This window comes from Nematolebias whitei, chromosome 14, assembly GCF_014905685.2.
Source record: "Nematolebias whitei isolate Nwh7 chromosome 14, NemWhi1, whole genome shotgun sequence".
Lineage (NCBI taxonomy): Eukaryota > Metazoa > Chordata > Actinopteri > Cyprinodontiformes > Rivulidae > Nematolebias > Nematolebias whitei.
In genome coordinates this window covers 31460590-31480362 of record NC_056511.1, presented here as the reverse complement: position 1 = coordinate 31480362, position 19773 = coordinate 31460590, and the positions used below count along the sequence as shown (strand labels likewise).

At 41.9% G+C, this 19773-nt stretch overlaps 2 protein-coding genes across 2 annotated transcripts in view; both read right to left on the bottom strand.

The window, feature by feature from the left end:
- tm7sf2 (transmembrane 7 superfamily member 2) overlaps window positions 1–7139 on the bottom strand; it is a 40409-nt gene extending 33270 nt beyond the window's left edge. The window contains exon 1 of the mRNA XM_037687462.1: window positions 7082–7139. The gene's annotated coding sequence lies outside the window, so the exon portion shown is untranslated. The remainder of the gene's footprint in view (window positions 1–7081) is intronic.
- A 3131-nt stretch (window positions 7140–10270) lies between these two features.
- On the bottom strand, window positions 10271–17646 carry vps51 (VPS51 subunit of GARP complex). Its single transcript, XM_037687460.1, has 11 exons — window positions 17321–17646; window positions 17008–17137; window positions 16787–16933; window positions 16441–16660; window positions 15398–16292; window positions 15089–15304; window positions 14904–14987; window positions 14668–14802; window positions 14455–14576; window positions 11030–11117; window positions 10271–10752 (listed from the first exon to the last, which is right to left on the bottom strand). The coding sequence occupies exons 1-11, from the start codon at window positions 17504–17506 to the stop codon at window positions 10492–10494; spliced, it is 2484 nt and encodes an 827-aa protein (XP_037543388.1). The 5' UTR covers window positions 17507–17646; the 3' UTR covers window positions 10271–10491.
- Between the last annotated feature and the right edge of the window lie 2127 nt (window positions 17647–19773).

Here is a 19773-nt window from a genome sequence, read left to right as displayed (position 1 = left end):
AACTATGGTTTTCTCTGAGCCCGCGAGACGAACCACCGCTGGGGGTGGATGCGTTTGCCCACAGCCCAAGGCCCAAAACGCTTCTGTATGCGTTTCCTCCACCTCCTCTGATTTTACAGTTCCTGAACAGAGTTCAGGAGGAGGGATTGACAGCTCTCCTGATGGCCCCCGAGCGCATGAACGCACCATGGTTCCCAGTCCTGCAACGCCTGCTGTCGGGGCGCCCGTGGAAACTGCCATGGAGGGAGGATGCTCTCCTCCAGGCAGGAGGAGCAATCAGGAGTTACCCAGAAATAGGCCAGCACCTGTGGGTCTGGCCGCTGAGCGGATCCGCTTAGAGAGGATGGGTCTCCCACAGGATGTAGTGCGCACAATCCAGGATTCACGTGCTGCATCTACCACAGCGTCATCAAAGTGGACAGTTTTTTTCAGCGCTGGTGTACAGAGAAAGGTGTAGAGGTCATCTCATGTCCACTAGGTGGCATGCTGTCCTTTCTACAACAGCTGATGGACAGAAATTTGGCATCCAGCACGATTAAAACGTACGCCATGAAGGGTTCGGAGACAGAACAGGTTTTAATCATTCGCTGATGAAGCGTTTTCTAAAAGGTGTACAGAGACGCAGGTCTGTTTCACCCACTTGCTCCACAGTGGGTTTTAACGCTGGTCCTACGAGCCCTGATCAAAGATCAATTTGAGCCTCTGAATCAGGTCCAAATTAAATTCTTGTCTCTTAAAACAGCCCTGCTGCTGGCTTTAACATCTGCTAAGAGGGTGAGTGATTTATCTGCCCTCTCTGTTGCTCTGTCATGTCTCAGAATTCAGGCTGACGGCAGCTCAGCTGATTTAAGACCAAATCCAGCTTTATGCCTAAAACATCACGAGCTCTTTTAAATCAAGGGTGATATCGTTGGAGGGTTTTTTCCCTTCCCCCCTGTATTGTGAAATTCTTTATCAAAGGTTCGTGAACGATCAGCACAGATATTCAGACGATGGAAAAAATGACACACAGACTGTAACTTGCTAGAATAATATTTGTCATTTATTAATCTGCCACAAGAAAAAACAGCCAAGCAAAAGAGTCATGTACACTCTTAACACACAAATTGATATGAGTATCTCTCACCGTGACAAAATGATCGGGAAGCCTTTCGATCCGATGACAGAACTCAATCACACTGCCTGGCACCTGCGCGCTGGTCCAGAGCAAGACTTCTAACTCTCTGTGTCTGATACATTTCTTATAAAGGCTTCCCTGATCGCGTGAGAGCAGATCAAAGCAAGTTTTGATGATTGCCAGGAGAACAGATTTAATTAAATCTGTTTTTCCTTCATCAAAGTAGTCTGTGCAACAGAGCGATGGTTTCATAAACATGTCCTTCAAAACCTGGGTCACTGTAACCTTAAGATTGGGCCCGGATCTTCTGGCTAAAGCATCCCCAGAGAACTTTAATTACTCCAAAACGCATCTGCAGCACAGAAATGACTGAATAAGCAGATAAGCTGCATCAAAAGTGAGTATAAGTGTGTTTAAATAAGTGTAATATAGGTCTAGATTGACATAAAAGCATTAAAATAATAATTTCTATATCATTCCACCCTTGCTTTTATGGCAATTTTAGACATTTAATTCTGAATAAGTAACACACACAAAATATATATGTTTGAATAGGCATAAAGGCAACTTCACACCTTATAAAACATTTTTTATATCACCCCCACAAATCAGAAGAAGAGGCGTTTTTCCATCTTCTCTGTCCGGTGCGGGCGTTGACATGTTACATAACATGCACAGCTGCAATGCGTCAAACTCAACATTTGTTTGTGCATTATAGTGATACACCTGCAGGTCGCCCGTTATCCACCCAGCGCTTGTCACACTGGCTGTGTGAGGCCTTTTCTGAAGCTTACAGAGCATCAGATTTAGAGCCTCCTGTCAACCTCAGGGCGCACTCGACCAGAGGTATCGCATCTTCGACTGCCTTGCATAATGGTATGACAATGCAGGACATTTTGCACTGTGGCCGCATGGTCAACACCCTGCTCATTCATTCGCTTTTATCTACGTAATGTGATGGCTCGTTCCATGACACATTCTGTCCTTAGTGTTTTATAGAATGAATATTGTTGTTTCATGGAACTCCGTTTAACTCACATCTGTCTGCATGCATTACAGTGTGAGATGTTGGTATCAGTCACAAGTTGTGATTGTTATTTTGGTTCTATTGTCACTAATCAGTTCACGACTATTGTTACCAATCAGTTCATTTGATTAATAATCAGCTCTCCTGTTATTATTAATCTGTTCATATTCTTCAACCATAACCGGTTGGTTCATGGCTCCTTTCAACATATTTTCCCTTCCCGTTGAATTTTTTTCCGGGGCATGCATGCATTCAGAACGCATAGTTACACAACATGCGTCTGTGCATGGCACACATAATTACGCAATGCGTAATTACGCACATGGGGAGCTGAGTGACAAGACCTTTTTTGGGCAAGCTTCTGCTTCATACGGTGTTCGAATGGACCCAGTGAGGCGAGGACCACATCTGCTTCGCCCTTAACCCATCAGCGACAGCCTTAAAGGGCGAAGCTTATACGAAATAGAACGTTGGTTACGTACTGTAACCCCAGATTCTATGAGTATAAGCGTAGCCCTTTAAGCGTCGGGCCTCACTGGCTCCTAAGTGGCTGAAGAAAAAGCTATTTGGGAGCCGATTTCCCGCTCAGCGTAATTTATACGGACCGGGTGGGGCCCACACAGCAGGTGGGCATGGACTAAATTTTTTCAGTGTAATGCTTTCGCATAACGGGATAACCCATCAGCGACAGCTTTAAAGGGCTACGCTTATACTCATAGAATCTGGGGTTACAGTACGTAACCAACGTCTAACTGAATGCTCGGAAACACCTTGTAACTGTGACTTTCCTTCCCTCCATTGACTACGGTGACATTATTTACATGAACGCTCCTACAAGCTCCCTGCAGATGTTGGACGCTGTCTATCATGGTGCACTAAGATTCATAACTGACTGTAACTACTGTACCCATCACTGCAATCTGTATTTACTGGTTAACTGGTCATCATTAATTCACGCAGACTCTCTCACTGGTACATTTTCATCTTTAAATCACTTCTTGGTCTGCTGCCTTCATGCATCTCCTCCTACATGTCTCTGCATGAGTGCAGCTACAGCGTGCGCTCTCAGGACATTACCTGAAGTGTTCCCTCAGTGAGGACTGAACTAGGCAAAAGGGCCTTCTCCTACTCTGCTCTTGTTTCCTGGAATATCTTGCAAAAAGATCTGAAGCTCTCAACCTTGACCTCTCTAAGTGGTTTCAAACATCTGTTAAATTCATGGAAAAAACCAATGCAGACATGTTCCTGTTTTTAGTTTTCTACATCACCTTATAATCTAGCTGTTTTTTGTTGTTAAATTTTTTAATACCATTTTATTTTCACTTGTTATTCTCAATTTGTATGCATCCTTTATGATTGTCTGTTGCTGACTTTGTTGTCAACTGTTGTCATCACTCTTTGTTAAAACCAGGTCTCTCTTTTACATAAGTCCCAGAGGCTCAATGGGATTAACCTGTATAAATAAAGGTTGAATGAATGAATGTCTTGGGCTAAAACAATCACTGTCACCATAGGTGTTGTGTTCACTAATTTTAAAGGGGACGTGTCCCTTCACATTTAAAAAGTATTTGTTTGGACCCCTCCACATTTACCATTAAATATTAGCTCACCCAGTGCTGTTTGTATTGCTTCGTGAACATATCCATTCTAGTTGATTAATAGGAGAATACACAAACCACTACAAGTCCACTCCGGGTTTTCCTGGTTACCTACAACAACTCACCGCACCGCACCACATGCAAGCATAAACAACTCAAAAACTGGAGGAAGTAGCATTAGTCCCATTGACATCTCACAATGTCCAGCTTTTGCTAAAACCTTATTCATGTTTTTTCTAGCCCCAGGCCACGTTAAATTAATGTTCAACTAAACAATGAAAAATTAGGACAAAGCTACTTTACTTTAATTAACAATAGGCTAGTATAGATTGGTACTGTTGGATGGCAATTATTTGTTTGCGATATGTGATCCCTCCCCAGACACAGTGGACATTAGGAGATTCTTTGCAAAGAAGCAGCACAGTTAGTGAAGTAGTAGACTCTCAGAGCTCTGCTGCCAGAGGTACCGTACATGCACTATTCACACAAGAAGAGGTTTTGGTAAGGGTACTTGTTGTGGCTTGTTGTGTTGTGCTCTTCAGCTGAGGCTGAAAGAAGTTTTAGTGCTTCAAAAAGTATTAAGACATGGCTTCACTTCATGAACAATGTAGCTGTCTGCCACATACACCAAGAAAGATGTGATCAGGTGGCCATGAGGGAAATTTGCCCATCAAGCCTTGTCTAATCTGAACAAGAAGAACTTGTTTGATTTTATCTTTGCCCTAAGATTTGAAAAATCCAGCTGATGGTGTTCTACAGAATGTCTTGAAGTAGAAATATCATGTTAGGGAGAAAGAACTCAAGTAACACAAGTTTTCTGCTAATTATAGGAAAATCAGTGTATGGGGAAGAAACAGTGGAAAGGAAGCGAAGGCAAGTTTGAGATTGCCATCATTGTATGTTCCTATACAATGATGAAATTAAAAGGGAGATGGATGTTATTCCAAGTGGATTGTGATAGAAAGGGCAATAAAAGTTATGAAGTAAATGTGGTGACACCAAGTAGGAAGGTACTTGTAATTTATTTTTGTTTTAATAATTACAAGCAGGTTGACAAAACTGACAAAAAAAGTTGTTTTATTTTGTAATTTGGTGTCGCTATTGCTTGGCACAGCGTAAATTTTTGTTGTGAAGGCTGCATGATGCCATGTTGCCGCTCTAAATTCACTGTTGATGGTTATCAAAATTGCAGCGTTCACTGCGTAAAGTTGATATTCTTATTTTTAAACATGCAGTTCAGTGTCACTATTGCTTAGCACAATGACATCCTTAAATACAAACCGGATTCCAAAAAAGTTGGGACACTAAACAAATTGTGAATAAAAACTGAATGCAATGATGTGGAGATGGCAAATGTCAATATTTCATTCGTAATATAACATAGATGACAGATCAAAAGTTTAATCTGAGTAAATGTAACATTTTAAAGGAAAAATATGTTGATTCAAAATTTCACAGTGTCAGCAAATCCCAAAAAAGTTGGGACAAGTAGCAATAAGTGGCTGGCAAAAGGAAATTGAACATATAATAAACAGCTGGAAGACCAATTAACACTAATTAGGTCAATTGACAACATGACTGGGTATAAAAAGACCTTCTCAAAGTGTCAGTGTCTCTCAGAAGCAAAGATGGTAAGAGGGTCACCAATTCCACCATTGTTGCGCAGAAAGAAAGTGCAGCAATACCAGAATGGTGTTACCCAGCGTAAAATAGCAAAGACTTTTAAGTTATCATCATCAACTGTGCATAATATCATCAAAAGATTCAGAGAGCCTGGAACAATCGCTGTGCGTAAGGGTCAAGGCCGTAAAACTCTACTGGATGCTCGTGATCTCCAGGCCCTTAAACGTCACTGCACCTCAAACAGGAATGCCACTGTCAAGGAAATAACAGAATGGGCTCAGGAATACTTCCAGAAAGCATTGTCAGCGAACACAATCCACTGTGCCATCCGCCGTTGCCAGCTGAAACTCTACAGTGCAAAGAGGAAGCCATTTCTAAGCAAGCTCCACAAGCTCAGACGTTTGCACTGGGCCAGGGGTAATTTAAAATGGAGTGTGGCAAAATGGAAGACTGTTCTGTGGTCAGATGAGTCACGATTTGAAGTTCTTTATGGAACACTTGGACGCCATGTCATCTGGACCAGAGAGGACAAGGATAGCCCAAGTTGTTATCAGCGCTCCGTTCAGAAGCCTGCATCACTGATGGTATGGGGTTGCATGAGCGCTTGTGGCATGGGCAGCTTGCATGTCTGGAAATCTAGACGTCATCTCTTTCAGGGAAGACCCTGCATTTTTCAACACGATAATGCCAGACCACATTCTGCAGCAATCACAACATCATGGCTACGTAGGAGAAGGATCCGGGTACTGAAATGGCCAGCCTGCAGTCCAGATCTTTCACCTATAGAGAACATTTGGCGCATCATAAAGGGAAAGGTGCGACAAAAAAGGCCCAAGATGATTGAACAGTTAGAGGCCTGTATTAGACATGAATGGGAGAGCATTCCCATTTCTAAACTTGAGAAACTGGTCTCCTCTGTCCCCAGACGTCTGTTGAGTGTTGTAAGAAGAAGGGGGGATGCCACACAGTGGTAAAAATGGACCTGTCCAACTTTTTGGGAATTTGTTGATGCCATGAAATTTGGAAACAACAGATTTTTCCCTTAAAATGATACATTCTCTCAGTTTAAACTATCGATCTGTGATTTGTGTTCTATTCTGAATAAAATATTAGATGTTGGCACCTCCACATCATTGCATTCAGTTTTTATTCACAATTTGTTTAGTGTCCCAACTTTTTTGGAATCCGGTTTGTAAAACTAAATAAAAACTAAACAAAATAAAAGTGAAGTGCACCCCTAAAGCCCTTGTTTGTGATAAATTGTGCCATATTAATTTCATTATCTTAGCCATAGGTGCGAGTTTAAAAACAGGAAGATGCATAAATGGATTAGTTGAATGAGGAACCTGTCTTTAAAATAGTTATTGAATGTTTACATATTAAAGATTATTATAGATGCTTAACAACCTGTTAATACACCAGAATGCAGGAAATAGCATCTACTTTATTCAAAGTTTTCTGGGGAGGACCCCCCACCCACACCAGTATGTTCCCCCCACATTATAAATGCTTCTGACGCCCCTGACTGTCACAGAAGCCTCAGTCAAAGTTCAGGTGCATTCCATGATACACCTGGCCCGTTTGGTATGACACCTGAGCTAAAAGCGGTTCAGTCTCTCACAATGAATATTATCTGATCGTTAGAACACTTCCTAAAAGATAAACTAAGGACAAATAGTCTAAATCTGTTGTAATACATTAAGTTACAGCGCTTACCGGTGTCTGCTTGGAAAGGAGAGTGGACATTAGCCGCCAACCGACCGATGTCCATATCACTGCCCACAGACGGTCCCGCCCACAAAACGTCACGAAACGTTCTCCCAGCCAATCAGATTCGTTCATTGGTCATCTGAAGAGGGTGGGCAGGAAATGCTTCAGCCAATCAGACGTGCTGATTTGGTGGTGACAGTAAGCGCCGTGGACTCCGCAGACCAATGCAAAACCGATCGAGCTTGTTAAATAATCGTAACTTTAATCGCATAATTAAAGTTTTCATCAATACATAGCTCTTAAGTAGCCGTCAGAAACTGCAAAGATTTGTTCCGATCACTTGGTTGGTTATAAGGGTATTTTCAAAAGTAATAATAAAAATAAAATCCCGATCTTGACAATTTTATTGTTGAAAATTTCAAGGTCTACACGTCATTGTCTTTGTGTCATTTATCAGTTTGGTTTCCTGAATCAAACCCTAATTGTATTTTTTTTTATATAAAGGTTAAATGATTTTTTTTTTTAATTATTATTATCTGCATTTCTGTTCCGTGATATTTAATTAATAAATAATCCATATGTGCGTCATGAATACAATACAGTACTACAAAAGAAAATCTGATTTTTCACATTAGATGGTTTAATGCATTTGTGTGACATTTTTTGTCATTTGTTTTTGTTACTTTATTGATATTAGAACCATGTCCTCCTCTATCTTTTTACAACTATAGGCCAAAGGACTGGTCTTGCACAGAGGACCAGCACCTTGCAGCTGGAGCCCTGCTGGACCAACACAACGTTCACTGACCAGAATTCATGGGAACACCAGTTCATGACCCAACATTAGATTAGTGTCTTGCAGATAGTGAAGTCAGACTACATGACCCATTGGAAGGTTCTGATGAGATTAGTGAAAGTCCAGGGGTCCTCGACTGGCGTTCTGGATGCTGAAATGCAGCGTTTAATTTCTGAGAACATATGGAGCAAATTTCTAATCAGGTCAGTGAATAGTCTTTTGAAAACTAGGATGACAAAGTGAAATCTTACAGCGGTCTGATAAATTATGCAGTGTTGATGACATTATTTGACTTGATTGCTTACCTAAGCTTAGAGGTGACTTGGGCCAGTTTGAAAGTTTAATCATGACTTTGATGCAACTAAAATGAAATCTTCCTGTCCAGGACCTGGCGTACAGCTTTCGAACATCATCTTCAATCGTTTCAAGCACATTTCTGATTGTTATTCATATTTTGTACATAAAACTGAAGCACCTTAGACTGACATGGAAACAGAGGAATTACAAAAATGCCTGTGGAATTAAAAAAAAAAAAAAAACTGGTTTGAAACAGATGGTTATTGATTGTGTTGGAAGTACCAAGCAGCCAAAATACCTTCTGGCTAAATCAATGGTCTGGTCTTCCTACAAACGTGCCAATACTGTAAAATTTCTAACGGGCATTACCCCACAAGGGTCAATTTCATATCGTTCAAAGGCCTGGGCTGGAATAGATAAACATGCCATCAAAAAATGTGGACGACTAAACAAGTTTCTGCCTGAGGATCTTGTCTTAGCAAACAGAAGTTTTATTATTGCAGAGCTGTGCCATGGTTAAACGTATCTAGTTTTATAAATGGAATAGCCCAGAAGGCTGATGTTAATAGAGACAAGGCGAAACACTGTCCATGTCGAGGGTGACAGGTTTGGTATGAAAAAACACACAATGCTGAAAGATAAACTGCTTGTGGCCTTCTTAACAAATGATGGTGTCCCTATGGATGAGATTCATGTTCACTTACGAGTAGTGCCATTAACTTGAATCTTGAATTAACGAAGAACACCAAATGTACACAGGTCACATCAAACGGTGATTAGAAACATTTCAGTGACTTATATTTTCAGCATCAGCGTACTTCTAGAAAGATATTACTTTTGAATTTTACTCAACTTTTCATGCACACAATCTGCTATGGACGAAATGTGGTAAACATAAAAACTTTAAACTTTGATGAGTCAATGGGGTCATCTTTGGAAAACTACTCATGTCAACAGTGGATGCACTTGCTCAATATTACTTCATGTTTGTTAGATTCAACACCAGTTATTCAAAATATCCAAGTTTATTTGCAGCATTACTTTCTACTGCTCGTTGTACATTTGATGTTACTTACCAAGTTTGTAAAGTAAATGTACAAAACACTATAAGTGTTATTTTCTGCTCTGTTGATTTAAAAAGTACTTTAAACAACCATCAGAATCTTAGGGTGCAATACGTTTTTAAATACAGTGTTCACAAACTACTTCATCCTAATTTGAATTAGTTAATATTACCAAATAAGTTTCATACACTGTTCTTATAAAAACAAGTATCACTGTGATATATATCTATGGGAACATGACAGTATGACTTGATAAATGTCAGTAAAAAGAAAATATATACTGTAAAATTTATTTTAGATCGCAACACAAAGCAGTAATTCCTCCAGATACTTTTCACTGTGTTTTGAATGGAGCGTTGTTCAATAAAGAGAAACTATTTTAAACCCAGGATCATTCATATTTATTGAAGGCGTATATTTAAACCATATATAAACAATTTATTTTTGAAGACACAAAACAGATCAACTAAACTGAAGGCAAGAAGTGATTCATTTAGTGTTACAATAAATACATCAAATTATTGAGCAAAATAAACATAATGCAGGTTTTTTTAATGAGTTTTCCCACAAGTGTAATCAGTAATTATTCACATTCATTGGAATGATGTCAAAAGAAGCATGTGCTGAAAAGCTCCGTCTATAGTAGGATGGATAATATTCTATTTTTGCAGACAGAACAAAAGTTTTTTAATTATTTTATGGTTTAAAGTGTAATTTCCAACATTTTTATGTGGTGTTTGAGTAAATCTGATGAAAGTCTTGCTTGTTGCAGATATTTCTTTGAACCACCTTAGTTTGAAAAAGTACAATTAAAGTCCAAAGGATTTGATGAGCTAACAGCTTGTCTGATGACCAAAGTGGATCGCTTCAGTCTTAAAATAACTTCAATATCAAACATCTTAGGGGTTCATACAAACCCTAATATTTAAACCTTCACAGCACTGTGACGTTTGTTTTACACCATCATTCTGGCAGAAATGCGATGAAACTTCTGCTGGAAGTGACCCAGTCTGCACCAAAAATGCTAGAGTTAGCTGCTAATGATTGAATAACAAGTGCACGGAATGTAAATAAGAGTTAGTGAAGAATTTGGAGTTCTTGACAAAATGACAGTTGTCTGTCGTACTTGTTCATCCAGGCTAAGACTTATTTATAATCCTTTCACCGATATTTCACACGTTTATGGGTACAAAATGGTCCCAAACTGAATGTTTGCTTTAATATGTGATGTCAAGTTGTCTCAAGTACCAGACTAGGCTTTACCCTCTTTCACAGATGACTTCAATGACACTCTGCTCCATTGGAGAAGGGTCCAGGCAGCGATGGGCGGAGCTTCCCACAATCTCATCCAACAGGAAATGCACTAGATTCTCGTCAGATACAAAGCGCCACAGGTACATTTGCAGGTAGTGGCAGTCCACCTGGATCTGCTGCAGGCCATATCGGCCAAATGTACGCAGACGGACGCATTCAAGGAAGGTCTTCAAACTGATTTTGATAATTCCTGTCATCACAGAGACCTGGCACAGAGGAGGGAGCATGAGTTTAATTAATCTCAAAAGCAATCAAGGAGCAACGTTATCAAGCTGAAAAACATCTCTGCTCCCTGGGTCTCACAAGTCTACTTGACAAGCTACCAGTGAAACTGAAAGCACAACAGGGTCAAGGAAGCACTTACTCAAAGGTTCCTGCAGGCACACAAGTGTTCTGGTTGCAGACTCTGTTCTGATTGTATAATGTGATGCTTTTGATGCAAATTAAATCACCAGATTGGACTACCTAAAAATCAGTGCTCACCTTGTTGAACTCTACAGAGCTGAAGATGTCAATCCTCTCAGAGAACAGCTTGTGAATGTTGCTCAGCAGGTTGGTATCCATGGGAGCGCTGCAAGTAAACGGGATAAATAATTCAAAGAAATCCCTACATACGACCAAGTCTGATGAATTATTATGCCTACAGAACAGAAAGCTGCAATAAAAGATCTGAAATGACACCAAAAAGGAACAAGAGTATTGCATGCTCACATTATATGTTCATCGTCAGACTATTACACATCAATACAGCAGCCATCCATCAACTTTAACCGCTTCTTCCTGTCAGAGTCACTGGTGCTAATATGCAGCAGTCACTGTGCGAGAGGCAGGGTACACCCTGAAGAGGTCAACAATACCGTAATATATAACTTTTGACCTTGATTTTTGACCATGACCGTAGAGCTGGGGTAATGAAAAGATTATGCAACACTCCAAGTAGCGGTGGAACAAATTTGTATCAAGTGTTGTTAAATTATCTTGAGCACGTCAGAAGTTATGGCCTGGACAAGTAAAGATTTCACTTTAACTTTGACCTTGATTTATAATCTTGACCTTGAAGCTGGGATGATGAACTCAGACAAGACAGAGTTAGTGGTTTTTGAACCTGAGCATCTTAGGAATACCAAACATTTTTCAGTCAGGTCATCTGGACACTTTCTTTTTTTGTGCTGAAACATTTCACCTTCGATCCGGAAGACTTAATGAGTCAAGGAAACACACAACAAAACTGATTCTTCCCCCAACAGCTTACTCCAAAGTGGAACAAACCAGTTTTGCTTGTGATTAGATGGTCTCTTTGGTACGCCCCCTCCTCCATTGCCGTCCCTCTTCCTTGTTGACAGTCTTGTCAAACTGGTTGAAAACAACAAAGTCCATGCTCAATAATCCAGGTATAAAATCCAACATTTTTCAGTCAGGTCATCTGGACAGTTTCTTTTTTTGTGCTGAAACGTTTCGCCTTCGATCCAGAAGGCTTCATCAGTCAAGGAAACACAACACAAAACTGATTCTTCCTCAAACAGCTTACTCCAAAGAGGAACAAACCAGTTCTGCTTCAGTGCTGTCCAGATGACATGACTGAAAAATGTTGGATTTTATACCTGGATTATTATTATTATTCCTGGATTATTGAGCATGGACTTTGTTGTTTTCAACCAGTTTGACAATACTGTCAACAAGGAAGAGGGCCGGCAATGGAGGAGGGGCGTACCAAAGAGACCATCTTAGCACCAACATAACTGGTTTGTTCCACTTTGGAGTAAGCTGTTGGAGGAAGAATCAGTTTTGTTGTGTGTTTCCTTGACTGATGAAGCCTTCCGGATCAAAGGCGAAAGTTTCAGCACAAAAAAAAGAACATGTCCAGATGACCTGACTGAAAAATGTTGGATTTTATACCTGGATTATTGAGCATGGACTTTGTTATCTTAGGAATACATTTTGCCCTCCTTGGATGGCATTATGGGGGCCGAGATGGGGCAAGGCAGCCGACTCGGGACCCCAAAGTCCCAAGTTTGATCCCCAGTCATTGCACATCTCGTGGTGTCTCTGAGCAGCACACCCTTTCCCCAATTGCTCCCCAGCGCCTTAAATAACTGCCCACTGCTCCACCTGGGGGTGGATGGGTTAAATGCAGAGCCAATTTTGCCATTGTATGGGAACATACAATGATGAAAACTCGGGGCGGCTGTGGCTGAGTGGTTAGAGCAGTCGTCCTCCAATGCAAGAGTTGGGGGTTCGAACCCACCAGCAGTCACATGTCGAAGTGTCCCTGGGCAAGACACTGAACCCCTCATTGCCTCTCATAGCCTCCGATGTGTGTCCCATCGGTGTATGAATGTGATAAAGCTCTGATTAGTCTCTTTAGAATGATTTGTTCAATTAGCTTTGTAGAGATGTAGAGTGCTGTATGAATGGGCAAATGAGTACACAGATTGTAGTGTAAAGAGCTTTGAGTATCTTGATTAGATAGAAAGGCGCTATATAAGTACAGTCCATTTACCATAACACATTATTATTATTATTATTATTGTTAATCTGTCCTCCAGCTCTAATATTAAAAATATTGGTGTTATTTTTGATCAGGACAAGTCTTTTATACCCCACATTAAAAATGTTACTAGAACTGCCTTCTTCCACCTGCGTAATATCTCTAAAATTAAAAACATCTTATATAAAAATGATGCAGAAAAACTGGTCCATGCATTTGTCACGTCTAGACTGGACTATTGCAATGGTTTATTATCCGAGTGTCCAAATACTTCTTTAAAACGTCTTCAGTTGATCCAAAATGCTGTTGCCAGAGTCTTAACTGGAGTTAGTGGGAGAGATCGTATCTCTCCAGTTTTAGTTTCTCTCCATTGGCTCCCGGTCTAATTCAGAACTGAATGCAAAATCTTACTTTTAACCTACAAAGCTCTCAACAACCTAGCTCCATCTGACATTGTTACATCTTACATTTTTGGATGTAACTGGGACCCTGTGTACAAAATTTCACTCCACCACATGTACCATATGTGGTGCGAATGACAAATAAAGAAACTCTGACTCTGACATTACAGATCTTATTGTTCCATATTTTCCTAACAGAGCACTTGGCTCTCAGACTGCAGGTTTACTTGTGGTTCCTAGAATTTACAAAAGCAGAATGGGAGGAAGATCTTTCAGTTATCAGGCTCCTCTCTTGTGGAACCAACTTCCAGTTTCTGTCCGTGAGGCTGACACATTGTCCAGTTTTAAAACCAGGCTCAAGTCTTTCCTTTTTGATAAATCCTATAGTTAGGGTCGGGTTGGGTTTCTTGAGCTATACCTAATCTCATCAAACAAATGGTTTGTATTTGTTATTATTTCCATCTAAATGTGTTTTTTTGTTTGTTTGTTCTTTCCTCCTAGTGAGGGACCTGCTTGCCTCCATCCTGAAGCTACCATTCTGGATCTGCTACTCCTTCCTGTTCTCTCAAACCCAGCCGGTTGAAGCAGATGACCGCTTGTCCTGAGCCTGGTTCTGCTGGAGGTTTCTTCTTGTCTTCTTGTTAAGAGGAAGTTTTTCCTTTCCACTGTTGCCTTTGTACCAGCTCAGGATGGGAGATTGCGAAGAAATGAAGACTCAACACAATCCACTGGCTACCCTACCCCGCCTTAGATAAATAGTATCAAGTTTCATTAAATTATCTTGAGTGGATCAGAAGTTATGACCCAGACAAGAGAAAGGTTATGGACATACGGAGACTATAACATATTATGACCTGTCTTTTTCGACGGGCATATAACAACAACACCAACAACAACAACAACAACAACAACAACAACAACAACAACAACAACAATAAAAAAGGGAGACAAGGCATAATTTGTCCTTCATATGTTTGAGTTTAAACTCCGGCTGATCTGTGTCTTTTCAGCCACCTTACCTTGGAGTGTAGCTAGCAGCGTAGCGGGCTTGCTGCCTGGAGCTGCTGTAGACAGAAAAGGTCCTTTTGCTGGAGTCGCTGCTGTGTGCCTTTCTCACACCTTCTTCGTACAAAAGGCCCACCTTTTATGCACAACATTCACAAAACAGCCTGTTACTATACTAAACAGAAAGCATGTGGTCAGAAACAGGAAAACACTATTTAACGTGGCACCTGCACATCTATCGAGGTTGTATCCTCCACTACTCTCTTCATCACAGCGCGGACGTTTCGTGGCTCAATAGTGTTAACCCAGTCACGAGTTTCAACGCTCTTTCTTAACATCTGGGAGATGATGAGACCCTGGACCTGGACAAGCAAACACAAAAGCAGGAGAAATTGCACTGTTTGATATTTGTGGGTCTTTTCACTCTGTACTCAGTTGTAGATATTTAAAAATAAAAAAACACCTTGACATAATGGTTGAGTAGTTTCTGTGCTGCCTCTCTGGCTTCTGCACATAAAGTTGTGACTGGTGTTACAGGACTCTGGTGCTAAAAAACAGATAGTGACATAATTTGTCAGGAACAATGCCTTAAACCAAACATTCAAACATCTTGCAAAAAGTAAACATTTCTTAATGTAGTCTTGATACCTGCACAAGAAATTGTTCATCTGTCAGTATGAGTATGTAGGAGATAGTGGAGGTTTCAAAATCCAAGCAGAGACGAGACAACAGCAACAGAAGGGCCGGGGGAGTGGAACCTCCTTTGTCTCCTGCGCTCTCACAAAACTGGCGAGAAGACTGGCACACAAACTTGATGAAGCTCACCACCAGACTCTCCCGTACACCCTGGCTACAGAACTCCCCCTACAAGAAGGCGAACAAAGCATCAACAGAAGTAAACAGAAAATATTTGTGATGAAAATAGAAATCTGATAGTTTTACGCGTTTTGTGTTTACCTTGAAGTACGGTTTGTTAGAGAATGTAATGTCTTTAGCTGTGAAGAGATGCACTGAAGCGAGCACTGACTTAATCTGGTTGAGGATTAAAGCTGACAGAGAAGAGAGCAGCTCAGGGAGGCTGGTTGGAACATCTCTCCCAGATGCAGGCCCACCTAGGTGAGCTCCACCTCCAGCCACAGAGAGACGAGGTGTAGCCAAGGCCTGTCTGACGTCCGTCAGGCAGTCCATGTAGAAGCTCTGCAGAGCAGAGAGGTACTGCTTCACTCGCTCCGTCGCTGCTCGTACCACAATCTCCGTCCCCTTGTTGGGCACAGTCGAGCCCGGCAGCAGCTTGGCCACCGCCTGAAGTCTGCGGTGGAAGCGATCGAGTGCGCGAACCAGGAGGGAGTTATCTCCAACTCCTTTCTCCTCTTGTATTCGCCTCTCGACAAGCGAGAAATACCTGTCAGTTAGATCATCCACGAAGGAGTGGAGTTTGCCATTTGCCATCTGAGGAATATTCTTTGATGCGAGTTCCCCGGTCTGAGCGTGGTTGATGAATAGTTCTTGATAGGATGTAATGACTAAACATAAGCTGCTAACAAACTCATTGCAGCCTCGGTCTATGAATTCCAGGATGTCAGTGTTTGAGGTGGGAGAAGGCAGAAAGCTTGTTTTAGGAGAATTATCAGTTAGAGATCCTGCAGAAGCTGTAGTGGATAACCTGTGAGCAGAAGCTTCTTTCACAGCAGACACGTATGGTTTTATCTCTGCCTCTAGTCCCTGGAGGTCTAATTCGAGTCGAGACCGGGCATGGTTCAGGAATTTATCACAGAGCTCCTCTGCCGGCTCGTCCAGCTGAAGAAGGAGCTCCACACACTCAGACAGATCTTTGGAACTTGTCCCACCATCCCTACAAGCACAAGTAAAGTAGACAAAAAACACTGATGGAGGAAAATGTTTTTGTCGCATTCCCTTCAGCCACACTTCTTATGGAACATGATTGTTTTGAATTGGGTTCCATCAAAGGGACACCATAACCTGGTTTAAGATGTTGGCACCTGAATTTCTGTCGCAGCTTCTGAGCCAGCTTCTCCATGATGGCGTGACAGTCATCCTGAATCCCCTTGAAGGAGGGCAGGTGGCTGTACTGCTGCAGCACACAGCGGGCACGCCGGTGGAAGCTCACCGCCTGAGCATAGGCCTGCAGCTCCAAACACTTATTCAATCGAGCAGGCAGCTCAAACAGAAACTGGAGCTTCCTCAGTAGAGCGTGGACCCCTGAAGCAGAACAAAACGAGGCAAATAAATAAATAAAACATAATTCTCATGTGGTTTCAATAAAACCAACAGCAAGTTTAAGTCTCATGTGGTTTCAATAAAACCAACAGCAAGTTTAAGTCTAACCCGAGAGTTTTGTAATCTGTGCATGCTGGTCTTGAAGAGTGCCGCTGATGCTCGCACTAAAGTCAGTGATCGCTGCCATGTTGGCGGACAGGCAGTCCATTTCATCTTCCATCTTTTTGAAATCATTCTTCATCTTTCTTATGGTGTCTGACAAAGAAAGAACAGTTACTGCACCAATTCAGTTGACATGGAAACAACAGTTTGCTTGATGTTCTGTTTACCTGTAGCAGATATGAACTTGTTGTAGTTTTCATACACTAGGGTCTGCATGTCGCTGTCCAAGGAGCGGATCTGCTTCACCATGCAGGTCTCATGGTCCATTAACTCAGCGAGAGAGCACTCCCTTCTAAGCTGTATCCAGATACATAAAAAATAATGATCACCCTTTAAAACAGAACATATTCAATCAGGAGACAAGATGATCATTTCTTATCGTGACAGTAAGTGCCTTCTTTATCAGCAGCACAAAACACAAGCATTATGTTTAAAAAGCTAACATCTCACTCATGATGGTGAGAAGTTAACCGACAGCACCTTGTTGAGGTAGAGTTCTGGGTCAAAATGCGGCCCATTGATGTCGCAGGGATCCAGAGACTGTGGATGGTCCGGGGCCTTTCCCTCCTCGTTCAGCCCGTAGTAGAGCTTCAGCATGCCGTGCACCCTCCGCCGTCTACCGGGCTCCTCTGACAGCGCCACCGAGCCGTCCGCCTCAACGTCCATAGTGAATTCCGGCCAGCTGACAAGAAGCAACCGAAAGATGACTCACAAACAAGCGACACCTCATAAACAAGACCCGGGAACAAGTATTTATCGTTTAAAATGAACTAATGTGTTTTTAATTTAGATATTTCCCCTAAACAATGAGGTTTTCCCAAGCAAATATCGAGGAAAAATGGTCATTTTCTCTGGAAAAGTGGCAGCTACCAGAAAACGTTGTTGTTTCCGGGTTTGTAGCCAATCCAGAGTTACGTTCTCAAAAAATATGCGTAAACGGCCCGGGTGCGCTACTGCGCATGTCCGAAACAGACGATTCTCCCAAAAAGAAATAGAAGGCATGATTTAACCTTTTTTGTGACTGTCGAAACTGAATCACGGAATACAATAAAAATATTGTTGAGCTGGAACATTGTCAGATTGTCACGAAAGTTTAGGAATTGGTTTTCTCTTTAATTGTACCAAAACTGTGCTTTTGGGCTGGAAACTCAGCTGTCATTGATCAAAGGGAATTCTCAAAAATGGTTGCGTACTGCTTTAGACTTTAATTCAAACTTTAAATTTTTTTCACACTACTTTATACTGAGTTTTTCTCATAAGATCCTATTTACCCACATAGGTTGCCTAATAACTGCTAGCTGATTTTAAAGCACTTTTATTGCTTTTAATAATGTGAGCCAAGCAACCCAACCCCAGAGCAAAAGTTCAGTTATTAATGCCACACTTATGTATTGATCTTTAATTAGGATTAAAAAAAAATTCAGTAATAGCTGCATACTCAAAGTATTAATTTATAAAACAGAAAGGCCAAAGAGTAACCAGTACAGGCAATGGAGAGCACATTACACCAGTTTTGGCCTCACTGCACTGACTACCGGTTCACCTTCGAATCCAGTTAAAAATACTCCTGTATGTCTACAAATCGCTGAACAGTTTTGCACCCCCCATCTCTTTGATCTGCTACAACCGTATGTCCCACTACGTTCCCTGAGGTCAGTGGACCAGTTGCTCCTCAGTTCCAGGAACTCGTCTTAAGCGCGGAGGTGACAGGGCCTTCTCTGTAGCAGGACCAAGACTTTGGAGCGAGTCTGCTTGTCAGACTGGCCCCCTTCCTCTCGGTTTTCACATCCCGTTTAAAAACTAACTACTATTCAGTAGCTTTCAACACCAGATGATCTGTGTTGTGAACCTGTACGCTCCACACTGGTTTGTCGTCATATTTATTATCTGCATAGTTTTTATGTCTACATTTTTGATTTTCATTTTCATTTTGTATTTTGCTTCGTGTGTTTGTTGTTCTGTCTGTACAGCACTTTGGCTGGCCTTGTAGCTGTTTTAAGTGCTCTATAAATAAAATGGTATGGTATGGTAAGAGAAACAAAAAAGACATTACAGTTTGTTGCCCAAATACACGCTGCTGTTGCTAAAGCACAGAAGCAAATCGCTTTACAGAATGTTTTAATTTTATTGATTAAGAATCAAAAACACCCCAATGATGAGCAAAATAAATGAACGCTATGTTCCTTCGCCTGGACGTGGGTCAATGGGGCCCCACTCTGGAGCCAGGCCTGGAGGTGGGGCACGCAGGCGAGCGCCTGGTGGCCAGGCTTTTACCCATGGAGCTCAGCCGGGCATAGCCCGAAGAGGAGACGTGGGTCCCCCTTCCCAAGGGCTCACCACCTGTGGCTCTGGAACCAGTTTCCTTGAGAGGGGTTGGACACTCTTCCACTCTGGAGTTGCCCCTGGTGAGAGGCGCAGAGCAGGAGTGGGCATACTTATTGCCCCCCATCTTGATGCCTGTGTGTTGCGGTTCACCTCGGTGAATGAGAGGGTAGCCTACCTCCGCCTACGTGTGGGGGGATGGGTTCTGACTGTTTGTGCTTATGCACCAAATGGCAGCTCAGATTATCCACCCTTTTTGGAGTCCTTGGAGGGGGTGCTGGAAAGTGCACCTCCTGGGGACTCCCTTGTTCTGCTGGGGGACTTTAATGCTCACGTGGGCAATGACAGTGAGACCTGGAGGGGTGTGGTTGGGAGGAACAGTCCCCCCCCCCCGATCTGAACCCTAGTGGTGTTCTGTTGTTGGACTTCTGTGCTCGTCATGGATTGTCCATAACAAACACCATGTTCAAGCATAAGGGTGTCCATATGTGCTCTCGGCACCAGGACACCTTAGGCCGCAGTTCGATGATCGACTTTGTCGTCATCTCATCTGATCTGCAGCCACATGTCTTGGACACTCGGGTGAAGAGAGGGGTGGAGCTGTCCACTGA